The 18,182-nt window shown below is 31.7% G+C and overlaps 4 protein-coding genes across 6 annotated transcripts; 1 reads left to right on the top strand and 3 right to left on the bottom strand.

Moving 5' to 3' along the window:
• Positions 1-238: 238 nt before the first annotated feature.
• LOC113392676 (uncharacterized) lies at positions 239-2,379 on the bottom strand. The gene is made up of 4 exons (XM_026629216.2): positions 2,146-2,379; positions 1,800-1,997; positions 1,075-1,318; positions 239-589 (listed from the first exon to the last, which is right to left on the bottom strand). Exons 1-4 carry the CDS (start codon positions 2,278-2,280, stop codon positions 408-410), a joined length of 759 nt encoding a protein of 252 aa, XP_026485001.1. The 5' UTR covers positions 2,281-2,379; the 3' UTR covers positions 239-407.
• A 2,483-nt stretch (positions 2,380-4,862) lies between these two features.
• LOC113392632 (gamma-tubulin complex component 3 homolog) lies at positions 4,863-12,435 on the bottom strand. 2 transcript variants are annotated; one of them, XM_064220937.1, is made up of 19 exons: positions 12,342-12,435; positions 12,120-12,212; positions 11,740-11,906; positions 11,551-11,664; positions 10,457-10,610; positions 9,670-9,852; positions 9,484-9,566; positions 9,292-9,409; positions 8,964-9,095; positions 8,788-8,878; positions 8,488-8,645; positions 8,135-8,327; positions 7,768-7,907; positions 7,443-7,649; positions 7,040-7,257; positions 6,780-6,921; positions 6,573-6,687; positions 6,183-6,357; positions 4,863-5,428 (listed from the first exon to the last, which is right to left on the bottom strand). In XM_064220937.1, exons 2-19 carry the CDS (start codon positions 12,187-12,189, stop codon positions 5,396-5,398), a joined length of 2,493 nt encoding a protein of 830 aa, XP_064077007.1. In that variant the 5' UTR covers positions 12,190-12,212; positions 12,342-12,435; the 3' UTR covers positions 4,863-5,395. The 2 variants fall into 2 exon arrangements, with proteins under 2 accessions (XP_064077007.1, XP_026484935.1); XM_026629150.2 differs by having other exon boundaries at positions 12,120-12,422.
• Positions 12,436-12,819: 384 nt separating this feature from the next.
• Positions 12,820-16,069, top strand: Ebi (ebi). Of its 2 annotated transcripts, none has more exons than XM_026629178.2 (8): positions 12,820-13,099; positions 13,190-13,339; positions 13,557-13,699; positions 13,888-14,087; positions 14,491-14,611; positions 14,840-14,992; positions 15,069-15,260; positions 15,366-16,069. In XM_026629178.2, exons 1-8 carry the CDS (start codon positions 13,042-13,044, stop codon positions 15,864-15,866), a joined length of 1,518 nt encoding a protein of 505 aa, XP_026484963.1. In that variant the 5' UTR covers positions 12,820-13,041; the 3' UTR covers positions 15,867-16,069. The 2 variants fall into 2 exon arrangements, with proteins under 2 accessions (XP_026484963.1, XP_026484962.1); XM_026629177.2 differs by having other exon boundaries at positions 13,873-14,087.
• An 896-nt stretch (positions 16,070-16,965) lies between these two features.
• On the bottom strand, positions 16,966-18,107 carry LOC113392670 (tRNA-uridine aminocarboxypropyltransferase 1). Its single transcript, XM_026629210.2, has 2 exons — positions 17,794-18,107; positions 16,966-17,714 (listed from the first exon to the last, which is right to left on the bottom strand). Exons 1-2 carry the CDS (start codon positions 17,986-17,988, stop codon positions 16,983-16,985), a joined length of 927 nt encoding a protein of 308 aa, XP_026484995.1. The 5' UTR covers positions 17,989-18,107; the 3' UTR covers positions 16,966-16,982.
• Positions 18,108-18,182: the final 75 nt, after the last annotated feature.

Here is an 18,182-nt window from a genome sequence, read left to right as displayed (position 1 = left end):
TTTACATTTAATATGTTATTTATATATTTTTCCAATTTGATGCTTGACCACTGTCTTAATTGGTTTAAAATTAATTAATGATCTATTTGTAATAATGTGATGGTAGCTATCTTATAAGTAATCAAATTAATTAAAGTTTCTTATTTTATTTATTTTCTTTTTTACCATTCATGAAATTGCTATTAGTTGTATAAAAATAGACCATATTATATTTAAAAAATTTATTATCTTAGATTTTCATCACAAAAATAGGTATTAAAATAACGATTTTTACAGTATTTATTAATAATGTTAACACAACCATCAGGATTAGTTATAATTAGAAATCTACATTTTAATATTTTAAGAGATCAATTAATTAAGACAATTAATACTTATGCTATTATTATATTAGATTTTGTTGCAAGCTATTTAATTTTCACACCACCAAGTCCTTCAAGAATGAGCTCCTCCTTGAGAGCCAATACTTCTCTTAGTAAATCTTGATTATTAGCTTGTAGCTGAGCTATTACTGCTCTTTGTTTTCGTTCACGCTCTTTCAGCTGCATGAGTGTTGAATCACAAATATCAGCGCAAGGTGTGAAGTTGTCTGTTCTCAAAAAAATTTTTCTTATATATCACAGAATTTTAAAAATTATTTATATACCACTACTATTTCTACTAATATAAAAGAATTTCTTTTTGAATTCCTTAGTCTAGTGGCTATCCTATAATACTGTAGACCTAACTTGTCGGGTCTCAACATAGTGCAGATCCTGGAGTCCAATGAAAAATATTGAGTTTTATCATCAATAAACTTTTAGTAGGAATCCAGACCTGAAACATTCTCTTTTTTCACTCTATTAAAGAGAACTAAATCAAATAAAGGCTAAACCTTTGAAAGAAATCATACATATAGACAGAAACAGAAAATAACTTTGTTTTATACTATTTACTTTTGGAAAAAAATATAATATATGTGAAATTTATTGAACTTCCTTAGTAATGAATTAATATCTCCACTCAGTTGACAAATAATACTATTATTTTAGGAATATTTTTTTCAATAAATATACCTATACATAATAAACATACCTGATTTATTCCTTAGTCTATCTAAAATCTTATTGTTTTCAAGCTGTAGTCTTGCTATTTTGTTCTGCAAGTACTTTTCATTAGTCTCTTTTTGCTTAGTTAACTGATTCAATTTCATCTTTGAGTCCAATAGCTTTTGATATATTTCATTAGACTGATCTGAAGCTCGCTGTGCAGAGGCAACACATGCTTTTGATTCATTCTTTTCAGTGCTCAACTTCACATTTAATCTTTCAATTGTGTACTAGAATTGTATAAAATCGAAAAAAATGATCATATTGCTTTACTTATTACATACAAAATTTCATTCAATATTTACTATTTATACTGATGTAGATAAATGTGTGGGTTACATTATCAGAGTGAGCACTTTGAGTATAGTGTCACGAGACTCATATCATTATATGCAGCAACTAATAATAAATATACATAAACATTTGATCTTTTCCAAATCCTAGACAAAATCATTATTATAAATTTAATATGATCACTTCAGTGGCTTCAAACTTGATGTTGTTATATAGTTACTTCTTGTAATAGAAATATTAAATAAGTATAGTTAAGGTTAGCAAGTATCAGTGTTTTTTATTACACAATGCAAGTTGACATCAATAGAATCGAGATACATAACAGATCAATCTTACAAATATATATTTTTAAGCCTAAATAAAAAGTAATATACAAATGTTGTTAAACCATGAAAAATAAAACAACTTTTAACTCACATTTAGATGTTTGTTGTTATTTTCCAGAATATGATTTTGCTCTTCTAAGCCTTCAACTTTATCCGAAACATTCTTAAAGTGATGTAACAGTGTCCAAACTGAATTTATTAGTTTTACGATGGCACCTGGACTTAAAGTATCATTTTCAACATCTATATGTGGGTTGAAAATGTAATCTATATTTAACAGAGAGAATTCCTAGCCGTAAAAAAAAACAAAAAACAATCGGTTAAAAAAAATTGCTGTGTTCGTTCTCAAGTTCGCATACGTTATTAAAATTACAAATTAAAGGCCAAATCAAAATTAGAAATAATAATAGTAAAACTAATAAACAGTAAGATTTTACCTCGTTCAGTCTGATTAAACATTCTTTAAAGTTCTTTAATGTACATGGTTCATATATAGTTGCCTTTTTGAATTTATAATTTTCTAATAACTCTTTAATTTCATCGTCTAAACTTTCATTATCGGATGAAATCATTTTAAAATTGACTTCGGATTAGTGCGCGTTTTATTAAATTTAATATTTGCAAAACAAATGGAATTTAGTAAACTTTTTGACAACTGATTTAAAATTTTAAAAGTTAAAACAATACATTAATACAAACGTTATATACGATACTTGCCAACTATAAAAAAAAATCCATAATTTAAAAAACAAAATGCAAATTATCAACCAAAGTTAATCTTGTATTAGTAATTGTAGTAATAAAATTTTATTACTTCTAAAGTCATTTATTGTTCTTTTCTTAAAGATGAGGCTTATAATTTATTCGAAAAAGTTGCTCCACAGCGACTAAAAGTAGGATATTCCTAAACTCAAAATACACATAACAAAAAGCAGTCTATTAATAAATTTATAAGAAGGATCGCATATAATGTGTATTACAATTTATGTTATTGTAATCTATTCCAACCATAACAGAAAAAAAAAACATCTATGATATTCTTATGAGGCCCATTGTGAAGGACCACGTTTCAGAGCCGTAAGTCATAACTGGCAACACACACTGGTCAAAGACTTTTGTCTTGAGACAGAGACACTGCGGTATATGGGTAATAAACTGTTATCGGAATTTTGGAAATAAAATGAAAGTGGAAATAAGTTGTTAAGTGTAATAGTTCTAGTATATTTAGAGATATAATAATCATAAACTCTTAGTAGTGCACAATATAGCTGAGTTATTAGCAAATCGCACGAAATACGTACATCTAAAGTTTATTTATATTTTTTCCTGTTTCCATTGGTATAGGCTATAACTAACAGAATTTTCCAAGATAAAATAGTCTACCCTAAGATAAACTTCTCTTGAGCTGGCAACATTAAGATAGACACTACTTTTCAAGTATGCGCGGCAAGGTTACAAGATTTAACCCCTACGGCTTAACGTTAGAAACTAATAATTGAAGGAAACCAAATTAAAAATACTTTTTGCAAGTTCGCAGTATTTGTTCGAAATCGTAGAAGTATAAGATATTTTGAAATTACTTAGTACAGATATGGAGTTGGAAAAACGATCTGGTTTATTTTTTCGTATATTTTATTACAATGTACTAACTTTTAGAATTATTATTAAAACAAAAAAGAATAGTAGATGAAAAATATAGTTTACCTAAGAGTAAGAGGAAGTAAATTTCAAGGAAACAACTGACTATAATTAAAATATTTTATTAAGATAATATCTATAATAAGTTGTTGCCCGCGGCTTCGCTCGCTTTTTAGGGTTTGGTTGTCTGGTATTAATTATAAAATAATATGTCATTGGGTTAGACCTTCCTCCATACTAAATTTAATCAATTCGTTTCAATGGTCACATCTATAATATTAAAAAAAAAACATTGGCGGGAAAGTTAAGCTCTCTTCTGAATACACTGGAACCGGGAACATTGTTATAACATTATCTTACATTACTGTATTGTTTTACATTAATTGCTTAATTTAACCAATAAAGAAAAACGTTATTAATTAATTTCGAGAGTGATACATACAACTCATATAAATACTCCGTACAAATAACTATCAGCAATTAATTAAAAACTTTCTTTTAAACTAATTATTTTTTTCAACAGTAGTTACCGATTAGAATACCATAAATTATTATTATCTTTTTCACGTTGTATAGTTACATTAACTAGAATAGACTACAGACTAGGAGCATACATGTAGATACACCCAGAGCTTCGGCTTTTCGTTTTAATTAATTTAAAATGATGTGTATATCGCTCAAGATATGTTCTAGCACCGTGTTATTAGTGTCTCAAATATTATTCGATTAATGTCCTGCCTGAAAACGCATTTTCGTTGGTTTCCCGCCATTATACGGATTATGAGATGTATAAATGATTTTCAAAAAAAAAATACTCTAAGGCCGTCTCTAACGACATTAAATGGTATACTTAACCTTGTAAATTCATAAAAGAAAATCAATAGCATACAAGAGTCTGATATCATTATTCGCGATCTTGTGATTGAATTATTTATTTATTTATAACTATTTACTAAACCGTGTCCAACCAGTTATTCACTTTTTGACAGTTGCCTTAGAACATAACTATTGCGGATTGCCTACAAGTTAACTTTAAAAAGCTTGATAAAAAATATATACACTGCCTAATCTATTATTGTCTTCTTGTGACTTGTGACACAAATATGACAAATTTGAAACAGAGCAAAATTGAATCAAATTATATTTCCAGTAAGGCATTTTTTACTGTACTGTCTAGTTTATGAAACAAGTAACATAAAGTACTTACCAGTTATCACATATAATCGAGGATTATCCCTTGATCTTCGGCGCTGTAAAATATCGTGAGACAAGCATACAAGTTGCATAAACTGCCACATCGGTATTTCACTAAAACATATCTCTCTCTTTACTTTTCCATTTTATTTATATTACGAAAATATAAAATATAACTTCGATAGCGTTGCTAACGGTACTCATAGGTGTCAGTTGACGTCACTCGGAAATTTTCAAAAATATATATACTTATAATTCAATATTTTTTCGATAGAAATAAGAAGATAATTACAAAAAGATGTTTAAAATAAAACAAAACAAATGTATTAAAATCATATTTGTTGTTTAATGGCACTTGTTTAAATTTGTTATACATCTATGTTAATTTGTGAATGAAATCAGTCGCTTATCGAGATGTTACTTCTATTGATCGCATTATATTTTACATTTTATAATTAGTGGTCATTTCATAATTATTGTTTCATTATCCTGAGACCTTTATAAGATATTTCGTACTCTGCTTTAAAGATATTATTTAAAATACTGACACAAACGTTTAATCCAATTTACATTTCTTTTAAACAGCTAACAATGTCCATCTTAATTAATTGCTATATTCGGAGTCTCAGCAACAAAATGAGAAGACCTCTTATCTATGATTCTTTTGTTTACAGTAGTTCACAGCAATACTATTCAATTTAAATAAAATTTATGTAACCATAAGCTAATTTAAAAAAAATCTAATATATTGCTAATAACTCGGATTTTTGCAACGTTAGTTTAGTTAGAGGAAATGCAGCCGAAACCGATCCACGGTATACAGACACTGGAAGTGGGCGGTTCCGTTAATACGTGTCACTTTTTCTTACTGTGATCTATTAGTTTGGTCTGAAAAAAAATATTACAATTACATAATATGTTCACTTAACATCAAAAAAAAATTAATCATACATTTTTAAAATAATTAAAATACAGCTTGCATGGCAGTAGCCTATTGGAATCGAAAAGAGAGGAGGTAAGCAAACCTTAGAATTACATATTCATTAAAATATCTATATTATTATTATTCTACTCATAGACTATTCCAACCACAAGAGGACAAAGGCCGAATACACAACATTTGACATCGAATTGATGCGATATCATTGGTCGAGATCTTGAATAATCTATGTTATTATTATGGATTTACGGAAATATGGCGTTTTGAACGTCAACGAAGCTATTATTGAAACTTTGGAAGTAAAATTATAGTGGATATAATTAGCTAAGTTTAACAGAGCCGTACTACAAATAAAAACATATAAATAAAGAACAGTGATTAGTGTTCAATATAGTTGAGCTTTAATCAAATTGCGTAAAATATTTGAATGTAAGGTTTTTTTATTGGATTCCTTCTTCGATTGGAATAGACTATAACTACTCAATACTCATATTCGTTTTAATTCTTTTTTCAAAGTTCCGATAGCAACTTCGCCGACATTCGAAACTCCATCATTTCACGAATCCGTTATGAATATAATAATAGATTATTAAATATGTGAAAGTTTTTTATTTGTATTTACGGTAGCTATGATTGCTAAAAGCTATAGACTATATTAATTAGTTACAACAATGCACACAGATACATTAAATACATATTTACCTTTGCTAAATGAAGTCCAATTTCGCTGAGTCGCTTGTGTTGATAAGTCAATGGTTCGTGAAGCTTAGCGTCACCTCGTTTATAAAAGTCGCTATAGTCAAGTCGGAATGCCAGCGTTTGAAGCGAGACTTCCGTGTGCAAGGCTAGCTTTAGGATCAACGTTGTCACGTGACCTCTAAAAGATTAATAAATAATTAATATTAAATATATAATTATAGACCTGACTCTCAAACAAATAATAGTAAGGGTTTAGTATAAATTAAGTTTAAAAGTTACCATTCAGGTTTTAGAATATGCCTTGGGACTTATATTCTTGATGATTATATTTTTTAATAAATAGTTGTAATTTTATATAAAAAGTGTAATTAACAAAAAAGATTACAAGCTCACCGGTAAGTACGCGCCCAAACATTAAGATCGGCTTTTCGGTTACCTAAGAACTGTTGGAAAATTTTTCTCTTCTCTTTATCTTGTGCTTCATCAGCAGCGGTGAATGCATATTCTCCTAGAATAAAATTAAATAATAATTACATTATATTATACTTAAATTCTACTTTTATTTTGCAAACAAGAAGGTAATAATCATTTTAATTTTACCTCGTGATATACGCTCGGCTTTCAACTGCTCTAGTCGCTCGCGGCGTTCAAGTTCAGCATTAATACCCGCATGCAGCGTCGTTTCGAAACTACGTAGGGCGAGTGTCTCGTTCAAAACATTGCCCAAGTATGATTGCAGTTCCTATAATCATAATATTATTATTGATACCTAGTATTTAAAAAAAAAACATTTTTTTAATAATAATATTAAATTTTTAGTATTGGAATCAAAAGCGCTTGAAGTATTTGGGGGTGTAGACCTGTGTGGTGTGGTGGATCATGGCATGTATGGAGTGGCGGTCGAGCGCTCGGTGGTGCAACGCCAGCAGGCGGTCGAGGTGGTGGCGCGCGGCGGCGGCGGCCAGCAGCTCGGCCCACGCCGCCTCCGCGCCCTCGCAGCTGGCCTCCTGCAGCGCGCCGCACAGCCGCAGCGCCTCGGCGCGCAGGCACGACACACGCCGCATCAGGCCCCACACCTCTATTAGATATTAACTACATTTTTTTACTTGAAATAACTTGTCGTAATAGTGATCGATTCAATAATAAATTAATCATGCAATATACCTTCAATAATACAATAAAAGTTCCTGAATTATGGTGAAGTGACATAGGGCAATAAGAAAAAAGTTGCTCGCTACAATAGAGTAAAGAATATCTATCTACCTGGCATATGTTTGAGTCGTTTCTGCAGTATAGCGTGGTCACGCCAGGCGTGGTGTAAGGCGTGCTCGATGCGCTTAACGCGCCACAACTGCGTGAATAACGCACGATAACGTGCGGCGCAAGTCGCTGGGAAAAGTGTTCCTAACGGGCCATCCACGCGGTACTGAAGTGCGAATACGTCCCAGCCATTATCCTCGCGACCGTCACCTGGACACAAATATTCCCTTTTAAAACAAAGTTACTGTTGATATAGAAATAAGCAAAAAATATAATACCATAAAATCACCAAAAGAAATAATACCATAATCAAAAGACTTTTACTAACAATTAGGATAGAGGTTGACGTGTAAGCGCGCTAGCACATGCGGCGGCTCGAATTGCGCGTTGGTGGCGCGTACTGCGGCTTCCAGCGTGCACGTCAAATTGTGGACGTATAATGATGTCGCCGGTTTGTTGAGCTCCTCCCTACACCAAACAAGTATGTTAAATAACATTTGATGAGTAATATTATATTACTATTAATTTTATATTTTTGTTTTTAATATTTAGTACGGCATTGTTTCCTTCCTGAACTTCTTAAAGGTAACAATATTTAAAAGTATAAAAACAGTAATTTCAGGTGACATAAGTGACAATATTTGTTTCATAATTGTCAAGAAGAGTCTAAATCAGACTCATTAAAATTTACTCACTGCAGCAGCGTCATGAGATGGTGTACGAAATCTCCCTGCGCGAGCAGCAGGTAGCGGCGGTGCGCGGCGAGGTGGTCGAGCAGGTGGTGGTGCGTGGTGAGCGCGGCCAGCAGGCGCTGCGCAGCGGACGCGTGCGCCGCTGCCACGCCCTCGCGCAGACCGCTCGCCTGCCACCACGCCGCGCTCTCGCTACCTATTCATAATCACATTTATATACAAAATGACTATTTATATTCAAAATTGCATAAATTGAATCGAAAAAGTAAATAAATTGAGAGAGAGGAGGAATGTTCCCTACAGAAAGTTCTTCATTACCAATAGCAGGTTATTCCTACATTTAACACGAAATTTACCAGCTCGAGGCGGCTCAAGAAGTTGGTGCAGGTGGTGGTGGTGGTCGGCGGGAACTGGCTCATCGGCGCACGCCTCACGCATGAACACTACGCTCTTGCCAGTTGCCAAGATTTGCGCCGCTTGCTCGCGCGACATGAACGAGGGCACCATCCACTCCCTACGCGCACAGCAACGCACAAGTGGATTATTTTTTGTTTTGCTTAATTTCCTTTCTTAGATAAAAAATGAGTTTTGCCATTGTTTTAATTAAATTAGAAATGACTATTAATTATTATTACCTTCAAAAGAGAAACACTCACCTCACTCTATATTTATCATGCCACATTCTATCTATTGGCACGCCACTTCTGCTTTCGATGAAAAACTCGTTAAAAGGATCGTCGATCTCTCCTGCGAAAAATTACGTTTAATTAAAATAAAAGCCAAACGAAGCATGATAGTACCCTAAACAACAATCGCGGCGCGCCCTGCGTACCGTGTAGGAGCCAGCGAGTAAGCATGAGCAGGAGGGGGTAGGTGAGCGCGGTGAGCAGCCGGCGCGCCAGCGTGGCCACGCGCTCGTCTCCGTGCCGCACGAAGCGGTGCACGCACGATGCCAGCTCTCCGCCTGCGTGGGGGAAGGACTAATTATGGACGAAATACGACAAATAGGTGTCAGAATCTTTTAGAATTGGTCTACTAGTGGATCTTACAACATTTCGATATCCAATATTATATTTACTTTTCTCTAACAAGTTTTTATCATCTAGCTATTACGGATCAGAAACGTATTGTATGTTTAGAAAAAATCTAATTTTTATAACCTTTTTTATGATGTGCTGTATGTGCGATATTGGCGAGCCAGGTCAGGCGATGCAGGGGTTCATAAGCCCACACGCAAACACGTCGCAATGTACCACCGCCGCCGTCACCTTCGCACACCTATAAAGATTGTACTCGTAGTAAATTTAATAAATAAAATAATAAATATTATGTTTAACATACTCAAAAGTTACCTGGGATTGCAATAGCGCAATACTCCGATAATATTCTGTGAGTTCATCTCTTATTGATGACACTAATCCTTCGCCCATTAAACCTTAATATAAAATTTCATAAGATTAATAAGAGTTACAACAGTTTGAAGTAATATATTTATAAATTTAATAGATATTTTTTAGTACAATATTTAAATATCATACCTTGAGGCATGAGTCCCGATGCAGGGTCAATAAACTCCTTGAGACGATCATGAAGGAACCCCAAGTGGGCTATTCGTGAGTATAATGTTTGTGCTGGACGCGACCAATTAGCTGTATTGGATGCCTTGACGCCTGTAGCGGCTAATACTGCGTCTCGTACGCAGGCACGCTCGTTTGCACGTTCTTTAAATAAAATAAAAGTACACTTCAATGAAATTATACAAAACAAAAAAAATGCCTTTATACTAAATATAACTAGTTTCCGGCAGAGACTTCGTCCACGGGGAGGTGTAATATAGCCTATGTTTTTTTTCTATACCCCTGGCTATGTAGTAGTAGGTATATGTAAAAAAATCGTTGAGTAGCTAGAACGTGATAGCGTAACAAACAAACTCATTTTTGCATTTATAACGGCCTAGCAATGTTCATGAAGCAGGTTCGATCTTGACCCCTTGGGCAACTGTAATTCTTCTTCCCAATCCTTTAGTAGATAGGAATATTAGCTTTTATAATTGCTACGATTCTTTTAAAAAATACTATGTAACTTACGCAATCTAAATTGGCAGTTAGACATGAGTTGCTGCACAAAAACTGTTTATAGGAACAGAAGCGTGTGCAGAGATTCAGTAATTAGGGCTAGAGAACAAAGATGTAAATAGCGTATTACATGATCAATTATGTAACTAGTACATTATCGTAATTATTGGCTATGATGAATAAACATTTTCTTAAAGTTTATTGTATTCATTGTTGTTCTGTGAAATATTATTTGTATCAAATATTTTACCATTAGATTGCAAGGCCACAACCAAGTTGCTATTGTTAGATGGCAGACTCTGGTTAGAACCCTGTTGTTTCAGAGCATTATTTCCCCAGCCGACTGATCCTATAGTGCTTTTACTGGAGCTTGATGTTGCCGCTGTAGAACCTAATGCATCATTCTAAAAAAACAATATTTAACACATATTTTTATATTTTGTATTATACATGTATTATCATTTATTAGTTTCTTTTAATATCATATATTTGATCAAAATATTAGGTTACATGCTAAAAACAATCCATTTTGCTTGAACCATTTTATTGTACTCAAAAGTGTGTATGTATAACCTATTCCAATTAAGAAGGAATAAATATAACAAACCTTAGATTTACTTATTCCATGCATTTTGCTAATAGCTCTGCTAAAATATGCAATAAAAACAGTTCTTGCTTAATATATTTACTTACTGTCTATCCACATTAATCTTACTTTCAATGTTCTAATTAGAGCTTTGTCAACATTCCATATTGAATATCATAGATTTTTCAAGTTCTCAACAAATTATATCATATATTTATTCCTCTTGATTTTGGTATAGGCTACAGTGGATTTATCTTAACTAATCAAGTCAAGACAAGCACTCATCCATTGAAGTTAGTAGATTAGTTAATTATACTTTATAAGAAATGTTTTTTACAAAATACCAAATATTTTTGTGATTTATATTAGAAAAATGTTTTCTAGAAACCATTGAAGAATTGTGTACTAAACTTAATGTATTATAAAGTATTTATAAAATATTTATAGTTTGTTTACCAAATAAATATCAAAAATAGATATCTGTAGGTATCTGTTATTAAATTATTATTAACTATTATACCCACAAATAATTAGCATTGTATTGGAACGCTCCAGTGATAAAATGAAATGTGCACTTATTTACATACACACACACACACACACACATACTCCTTAAAACACTATTTTATCACATAATTTGCTAGTCTTTATTTAGAACAGCCCCCTTGATGGGAAGTGATAAATATATATTATATTCCAATGCAATTACATGGGAAAAAAAAATACTAATATAAATAATTTAAAAGACAAAAACTCACAGTATGTCCAAGATTAGGTATGGGGAATAATTGTTGTGTAGATTCTGAATTCTGTGGTGTCTCAGAAAGGGCTAACAGTAATGAAAGCACAGCAACTCTTTGCTTTAATACAAACTAAAATAAAAATTACACTATTATCACTATGAAATAATAAATAAAAAATTTATATTTTAAAACAAAATGCCTTACTGAATTTTTTAGTTTTGCATATGAATCATTAAACTTGTCTGCATCCTTGGCTGACAAACTAGCTAATCGAGAATGAATCTTTTGACAAAGAAATCTTTCATCTTGAACTGATCGAGATTTCTCACTCGTAGAAGACAAATATGAGAGTGCCAGTTCATAAGCTCCATCTGAAAATAATTTATCTGTCTATAAATATAAGTTTTGCTTAAATAATTCGAAGTATTTGTGCATATAAAAATTAATTAACTGCCTTTTTTAAGCTTCAGAATAAAATCTTTAAAATATTGTTGCATTTTGCGCTTTAATAATATATCGAAAATTAATAATATTATATCTAACAAATAAATTGACAAACAATATTTTTAAAAAAAGAAGCTTACCTGGATCAGGTGACAATCTTTCGCACAATTTATGAAGTAATGTAGCAACTGTACTTGCCGGGACTTCCATTTAAATTTCCGATAAACAATGCGCTATAATTAGGAGGCATTCAAAATAAATTGGACATTGATTTTAATATTTAAAATCTTGTTATTTCGAAAAAGCGTATTCGTAATATAAAAATAAAACACAAGTAATTAATTATAAATTATGAAACTTACAGTTGTTCCTTAAGATTTTAATTTGATATTTACAATTTTGTCTAACTGGCGAATTGACAGTTGCACTTTGAAGTTTGAAGCTTTGAAGTTAAATTATAACTTTATTTATTTTATCGACTGAGTGGCTAACGATTGCCAACATACAGCCTACAGACGAATGAATAGTATGTTATCGTTGTGTAATATTTTCCGACTTAAGATTATGTCACGCGATCCATTTACTAGCTATATAAACAATGTAAGTAGCACTGTTTTAAAATATAATATACTTAAATTTATTTTTAATTAAATAAATTAATATTTTCATCTTATGTTTTCGTAGATAACTTTTTCCATATTTTGATATGGAAAAAGTTTGGTAATCTTGACTACATACAGTTATTGTTATTAATATGAAAAGTGTATTGGCTAGTCTGAACGCAGTATTATAAAATGTTCTGCGAATGTAACTCTGACGGGGGCGCTATTGAGCGAGTCTAAGGAACCAAAAGAGCTCACTAGCGCCACGGACACGATCGCGGCGTTGACGCTGATTTTTCAGAAGCTTAATATTTTACTTAATGTACCTACGGCTATAATCAAACTGTAAAGTGAACAACAGTAAATAGTTCTCGTGAAAAAAAAAACATTATGATTGCTCTATTTGTTTATTAGTGTTTGAGTTAATTTAGGATTGAATTGTAAACATCGATGTGTAAACATGAGTTTTTCAATAGATGAAGTGAATTTTCTCGTGTACCGATACTTACAAGAATCTGGTATTTACTATCTGACAACCATGTATTAGACGCTAGAATGCATTGTTTATGTATGTAAGTACAACATCAACTGATGATGTTATGTTTTAGGTTTTCATCATTCGGCGTACACGTTTGGAATTGAGTCTCACATTTCTCAAAGTAACATAAACGGAGCTCTAGTACCACCAGCCGCTTTATTGAATATATTGCAAAAAGGTCTTCAATATACTGAAGCCGAAATAACTATTGGAGAAGATGGTAAGAAATACATTACTTTGGTAATAAATGTGAAATTAAATGTATATATAAAAAACAAATGAGTCATCCACATACAAACTATTAATCTCAGAATAAAATATATATATATATATATATATATATTTATACAAAATACTTAACATACTAATTTTAAGGTATTTCAATTTGCATAAGAATATTTACCATCAATATCTTAGATCACCTCTTTTTATTGAAGGCACAGAAACTCGTCTCACAGAAAGCCTTAGTTTAATTGATGCAGTCACACCTGACATTGTTGCTGCTCGACAAAATGCTCACAATGCACAAAAACAAGCTAATAAAGAACCAGGCTCAGGCGGGGAACAAAATGGTGTTGATGTAAGTGCATTAAATGTAAATAGTAAATTAAAGAACTTTTATATATACTGATATTATATGATGTTTAATGTTTATCATGAAATATTACTTCATTTAAAAAAAAACATAAGTTTAATGTTTATTGTATAATATAACATTATTGTATATTAATATGTGATTTTTGTTAATTATAGACAATCAATCTCCAGGGAACTACATGTACTGCAGCTACAACAACAGGTGGGGCTGCAACTCCAAGTGCCCCCGAGAATATGGATGTAGATCAGTCAATTGAAATACCTGCTAGTAAAGCAACAGTTCTTAGAGGACATGAATCAGAAGTATTTATATGTGCATGGAATCCCAGCACAGATCTTTTGGCAAGTGGCTCAGGAGACAGTACAGCTAGGTGAGTATTATTTTTGTCAAAATAAAATTTGATAAAGTTTGTAGTTAATTATTTTGGAGGACAAATGATTGGGACTATGTTCATAAAATATTCTAATTCAATTATTTTGAAAACATTCATAAATTATTCAGTCTACTTAATGGTAGGGCTTTATGAAAGCCCACCAGGGTATTACCTTTTACATATTCAACTGCGAAGCAGCAATATTTAATATGGTTATGTTCTGGTTTGAAAGATGAGTGAACCAGTGTAATTACAGGCACAAGTGACATAACAACATAGTCCCCATGGTTGATGGTGCATTGGCAATGTAATAGTTAAAATTTCTTACCATGCCCATATCTATCAGGGGACCCATTTGCCTGTCTGTCAACCAATATTTAAAAAAAAACTAAAATTTTAGGATATGGGACATGTCAGATAATCCTGCCACAACTCCTAACCAGCTGGTTTTGAGGCATTGTATTCAAAAAGGTGGAGCAGAAGTGCCCAGTAATAAGGATGTCACATCATTGGATTGGAATGTAAGTCCATTTTTTTTCCATTTAAATTTTCAACTTAAATTAATATTTTTATTCCATTTGTTTTCTTATCTTAAGTATTATTTGTACAGTAGTAGTATTATAAGTATACTGATGATGAATTTGTTTTTATACAGATTTGTGCATATTGAGTTATAATTTTTTACAAAATTATACAATAGAAATGTCCTTAATAAAATATTTCATTAACTTCATTATTTTTATTTTCAGTGTGATGGTAACCTTCTAGCAACTGGATCATATGATGGTTATGCTCGCATATGGACAACAGATGGCACATTAGCTTCCACTCTAGGTCAACATAAGGGCCCAATTTTTGCTCTCAAATGGAACAAACGAGGAAATTACATTTTGAGTGCTGGGGTATGTTTAAAGAAAATATTAGCAAAAATACTAAAATTTGTATGTAAAACTTAAAATCACAACAAGCTATTTTTAGGTTGACAAGACAACAATTATTTGGGATGCAGCATCAGGGCAATGCACACAGCAGTTTTCATTCCATGCAGCACCAGCACTGGATGTTGATTGGCAAACAAATACTGCATTTGCATCATGCTCCACGGATCAATGTATACATGTCTGCAGACTTCATGTAGATAAACCTATAAAGAGCTTCCAAGGCCACACAGTTAGTACCAATTGTTAATCAATTTTATCAATTGTTGATTATAAAATAACAATGCTTATTTTGTACATACATATTTCTAAATATAAAATATTTATATTTTTTTAGAATGAAGTAAATGCAATTAAATGGGATCCTCAAGGACAATTACTTGCTTCTTGCTCAGATGACATGACACTTAAAATATGGTCAATGAAACAAGACACATGTGTTCATGATTTGAAAGCTCACTCCAAGGAAATATATACTATAAAGTGGTCTCCAACTGGACCAGGTACACAAAATCCTAACATGAATTTGATACTTGCCAGTGCATCTTTTGATTCAACGGTACGCTTATGGGATGTAGAAAGAGGAGTTTGTATTCACACACTTACAAAACACACAGAGCCTGTCTACAGTGTTGCATTTTCACCTGATGGAAAGTTTTTAGCCAGTGGTTCATTCGATAAATGTGTACACATATGGTCAACTCAAACAGGAGGCTTAGTTCATTCTTATAAAGGCACAGGAGGTATCTTCGAGGTGTGTTGGAATTCTAGAGGTACTAAAGTAGGAGCAAGTGCTAGTGATGGAAGTGTTTTTGTCTTAGATTTACGCAAGTTATAAAATATTTGTAATATTATTTCTTATAACCATCATAGTGACAAAACAACTGATAATATATAATTTGTCATTTTATTTAATAAAAATTGTTTCTAGTTGAAATAATTTTTAATAGCAATATATAATTAAAGTATGGGAAATGTCCTATTTTGTTTTTTCTTACATCTTTTTTCACAGAAATAATAAAACAATACTCAAATCATAAACTTTATTTCATCTATTAGATGTTTGAGCAATACAATCTTAAACATGTGTATTGACAGTTATTTGTTAAAAGTTAAGAATGTCAATTTTTTTAAAGATATACATTGATATTTTAAATAAAGATTTACTTTCACATTTTATTTCATTAACATTTAATTTAAACTAGCTTTTTTTCTGAAACATTAGTTGAGATCTTGAATAAAGAAATGATATTCATAATTACATTCAAATGTTTTGAATGTTGATGAGGCTTTTATCCCAACATTGGAAGTAAAATGGTAGTGCTTACATATTGTCATGTATAACATATATCTAAGGGTATATTAATTAAAAACTGTTTGGAGTGCATAATATAGCAGCACTATAAGCAAATGACATTAAATATGATAATCAAAGGTATGTTTATCTTTACTCCTTTTTTAATTGGAACAGGGTTTAATTTTATATGTGATCTTCTCAAATATTATATTTATTTTGAAATGCAATTATTCAATTAGAAAATTGTAGAAAAATTAGTTTTATTTTATTACATATATATATATATATATTGCACATACATTAATAAGTTATCTTTGCAAAATTTATGATTCAACACTGATGAGTTGAGGGGTATGGACGGATTATATTTTTACTAGGTGTATTTAAAACTTATCCTGAAAAAATATCTGCATATCAAATTGTCTGGACAAAATTTGCTCAAGTTTAACCAGTAACCTCCATACACAGAATATATTTAGTAATCAATGGTCCTTGATTTTATAACATTTTTTTTTCCTATCCACAATTTATAAAGAGAGTAAAACCAGGTGAAATAATTATGTTTTCTTAGGATATAAAATTGGAACCAGTAACAGTTTGAGACATCCAACATCCAGAACATCCAGGAGACAAAAAAAAATATAGTGAAATTTTACATTATATTTCCATGGGTCTTTTGTAAGCCAGTAGATCATCATGTTTATATAAAGTGTGTAATTTTTCATACATATATTTGAAAAAATATAAAAGGTTGTCATATTGTCCATCATATGGTTTGCATAAAGTATGGTTTTCTTGTGTGTGTATTGGAAAATGTTTAGTAAGTTCATTTTCATAGAGTATACTACGACCCCAAGCACTCATATGTAACTCCAATAATAACTGATGCAATGCTTCAATTGTTGAAAGATACCATCTGGGACTTCCCTTTTGATGGCGCCAAAACTGAGATATTCTATTTTGTAAAACAATTTGAGGTATTTTTTGTAATCTTTTATCTGCAAATATTCCTCGACTCTGATTCCATGTACTATCAATTAAAACTAACCGATTAATTGGTAATTCTTCTGCATGATATATTTCATTATTACCATTATTATGACTGAAGATTTTTGTCATCAAAGTACCAACATTATATCCAGAAGGCAATTGAGCTAAAACATTTTCAGTGTAAGTCTGAGAGTTGCATTTACCCGTAAACAACTCTTTAACAGTGCGAGCTTCTGTTCCTGGATATAACAAAACTGTTCTCCCATCTATTACATATTCTGGTATTTCAGGATATGTATAGACATTAACATCACCAGGCGCTAAGACAGCGGCATGGGCTGCGGTGCTTTTACCGTCTATTTCACGTTTGTGTTTGATTATATCAACTTTTATTGGCAGCTAAAAATTAAAAAATATAAGTACCATGGTAAAAAATATTTTAATAAACTAACAATATAAAATAAACTTATGTTCTTACACTACATATCGGAATGCGACCTTCTAAACAGGACACGGGAACAAAGCATGTATAGCAAAAATACATTCGGGATTTACCACAACGTGGGCATGGGCTACGATTGCTTACACCATCTAATGTACTTGAATTCGATATTTTAAGTCCTTTAAACGGATTATCATCACGATTTCTTGCTTCAAGACTTTTAGGGTTCATACTTTTTAATTAGATATTTCTAAGGAATAAGCTCATAAACTTCCTACGGAAAATGAGATTAGGCTTCATACTAATTAAATTACTGAAATGTGAAAATAGGTCAGAAAGACATCCACTTTTTACACGAGACTATACCACACCACAAGCTTGACATTGACATGTAAAATAAAAAATATTAGACTTCACAGATAATA

The sequence above is a fragment of the Vanessa tameamea genome, chromosome 5 (genome assembly GCF_037043105.1).
Source record: "Vanessa tameamea isolate UH-Manoa-2023 chromosome 5, ilVanTame1 primary haplotype, whole genome shotgun sequence".
Lineage (NCBI taxonomy): Eukaryota > Metazoa > Arthropoda > Insecta > Lepidoptera > Nymphalidae > Vanessa > Vanessa tameamea.
Note: the sequence above shows the minus strand (reverse complement) of the source record. Positions and strands in the feature narration are given on the sequence as shown.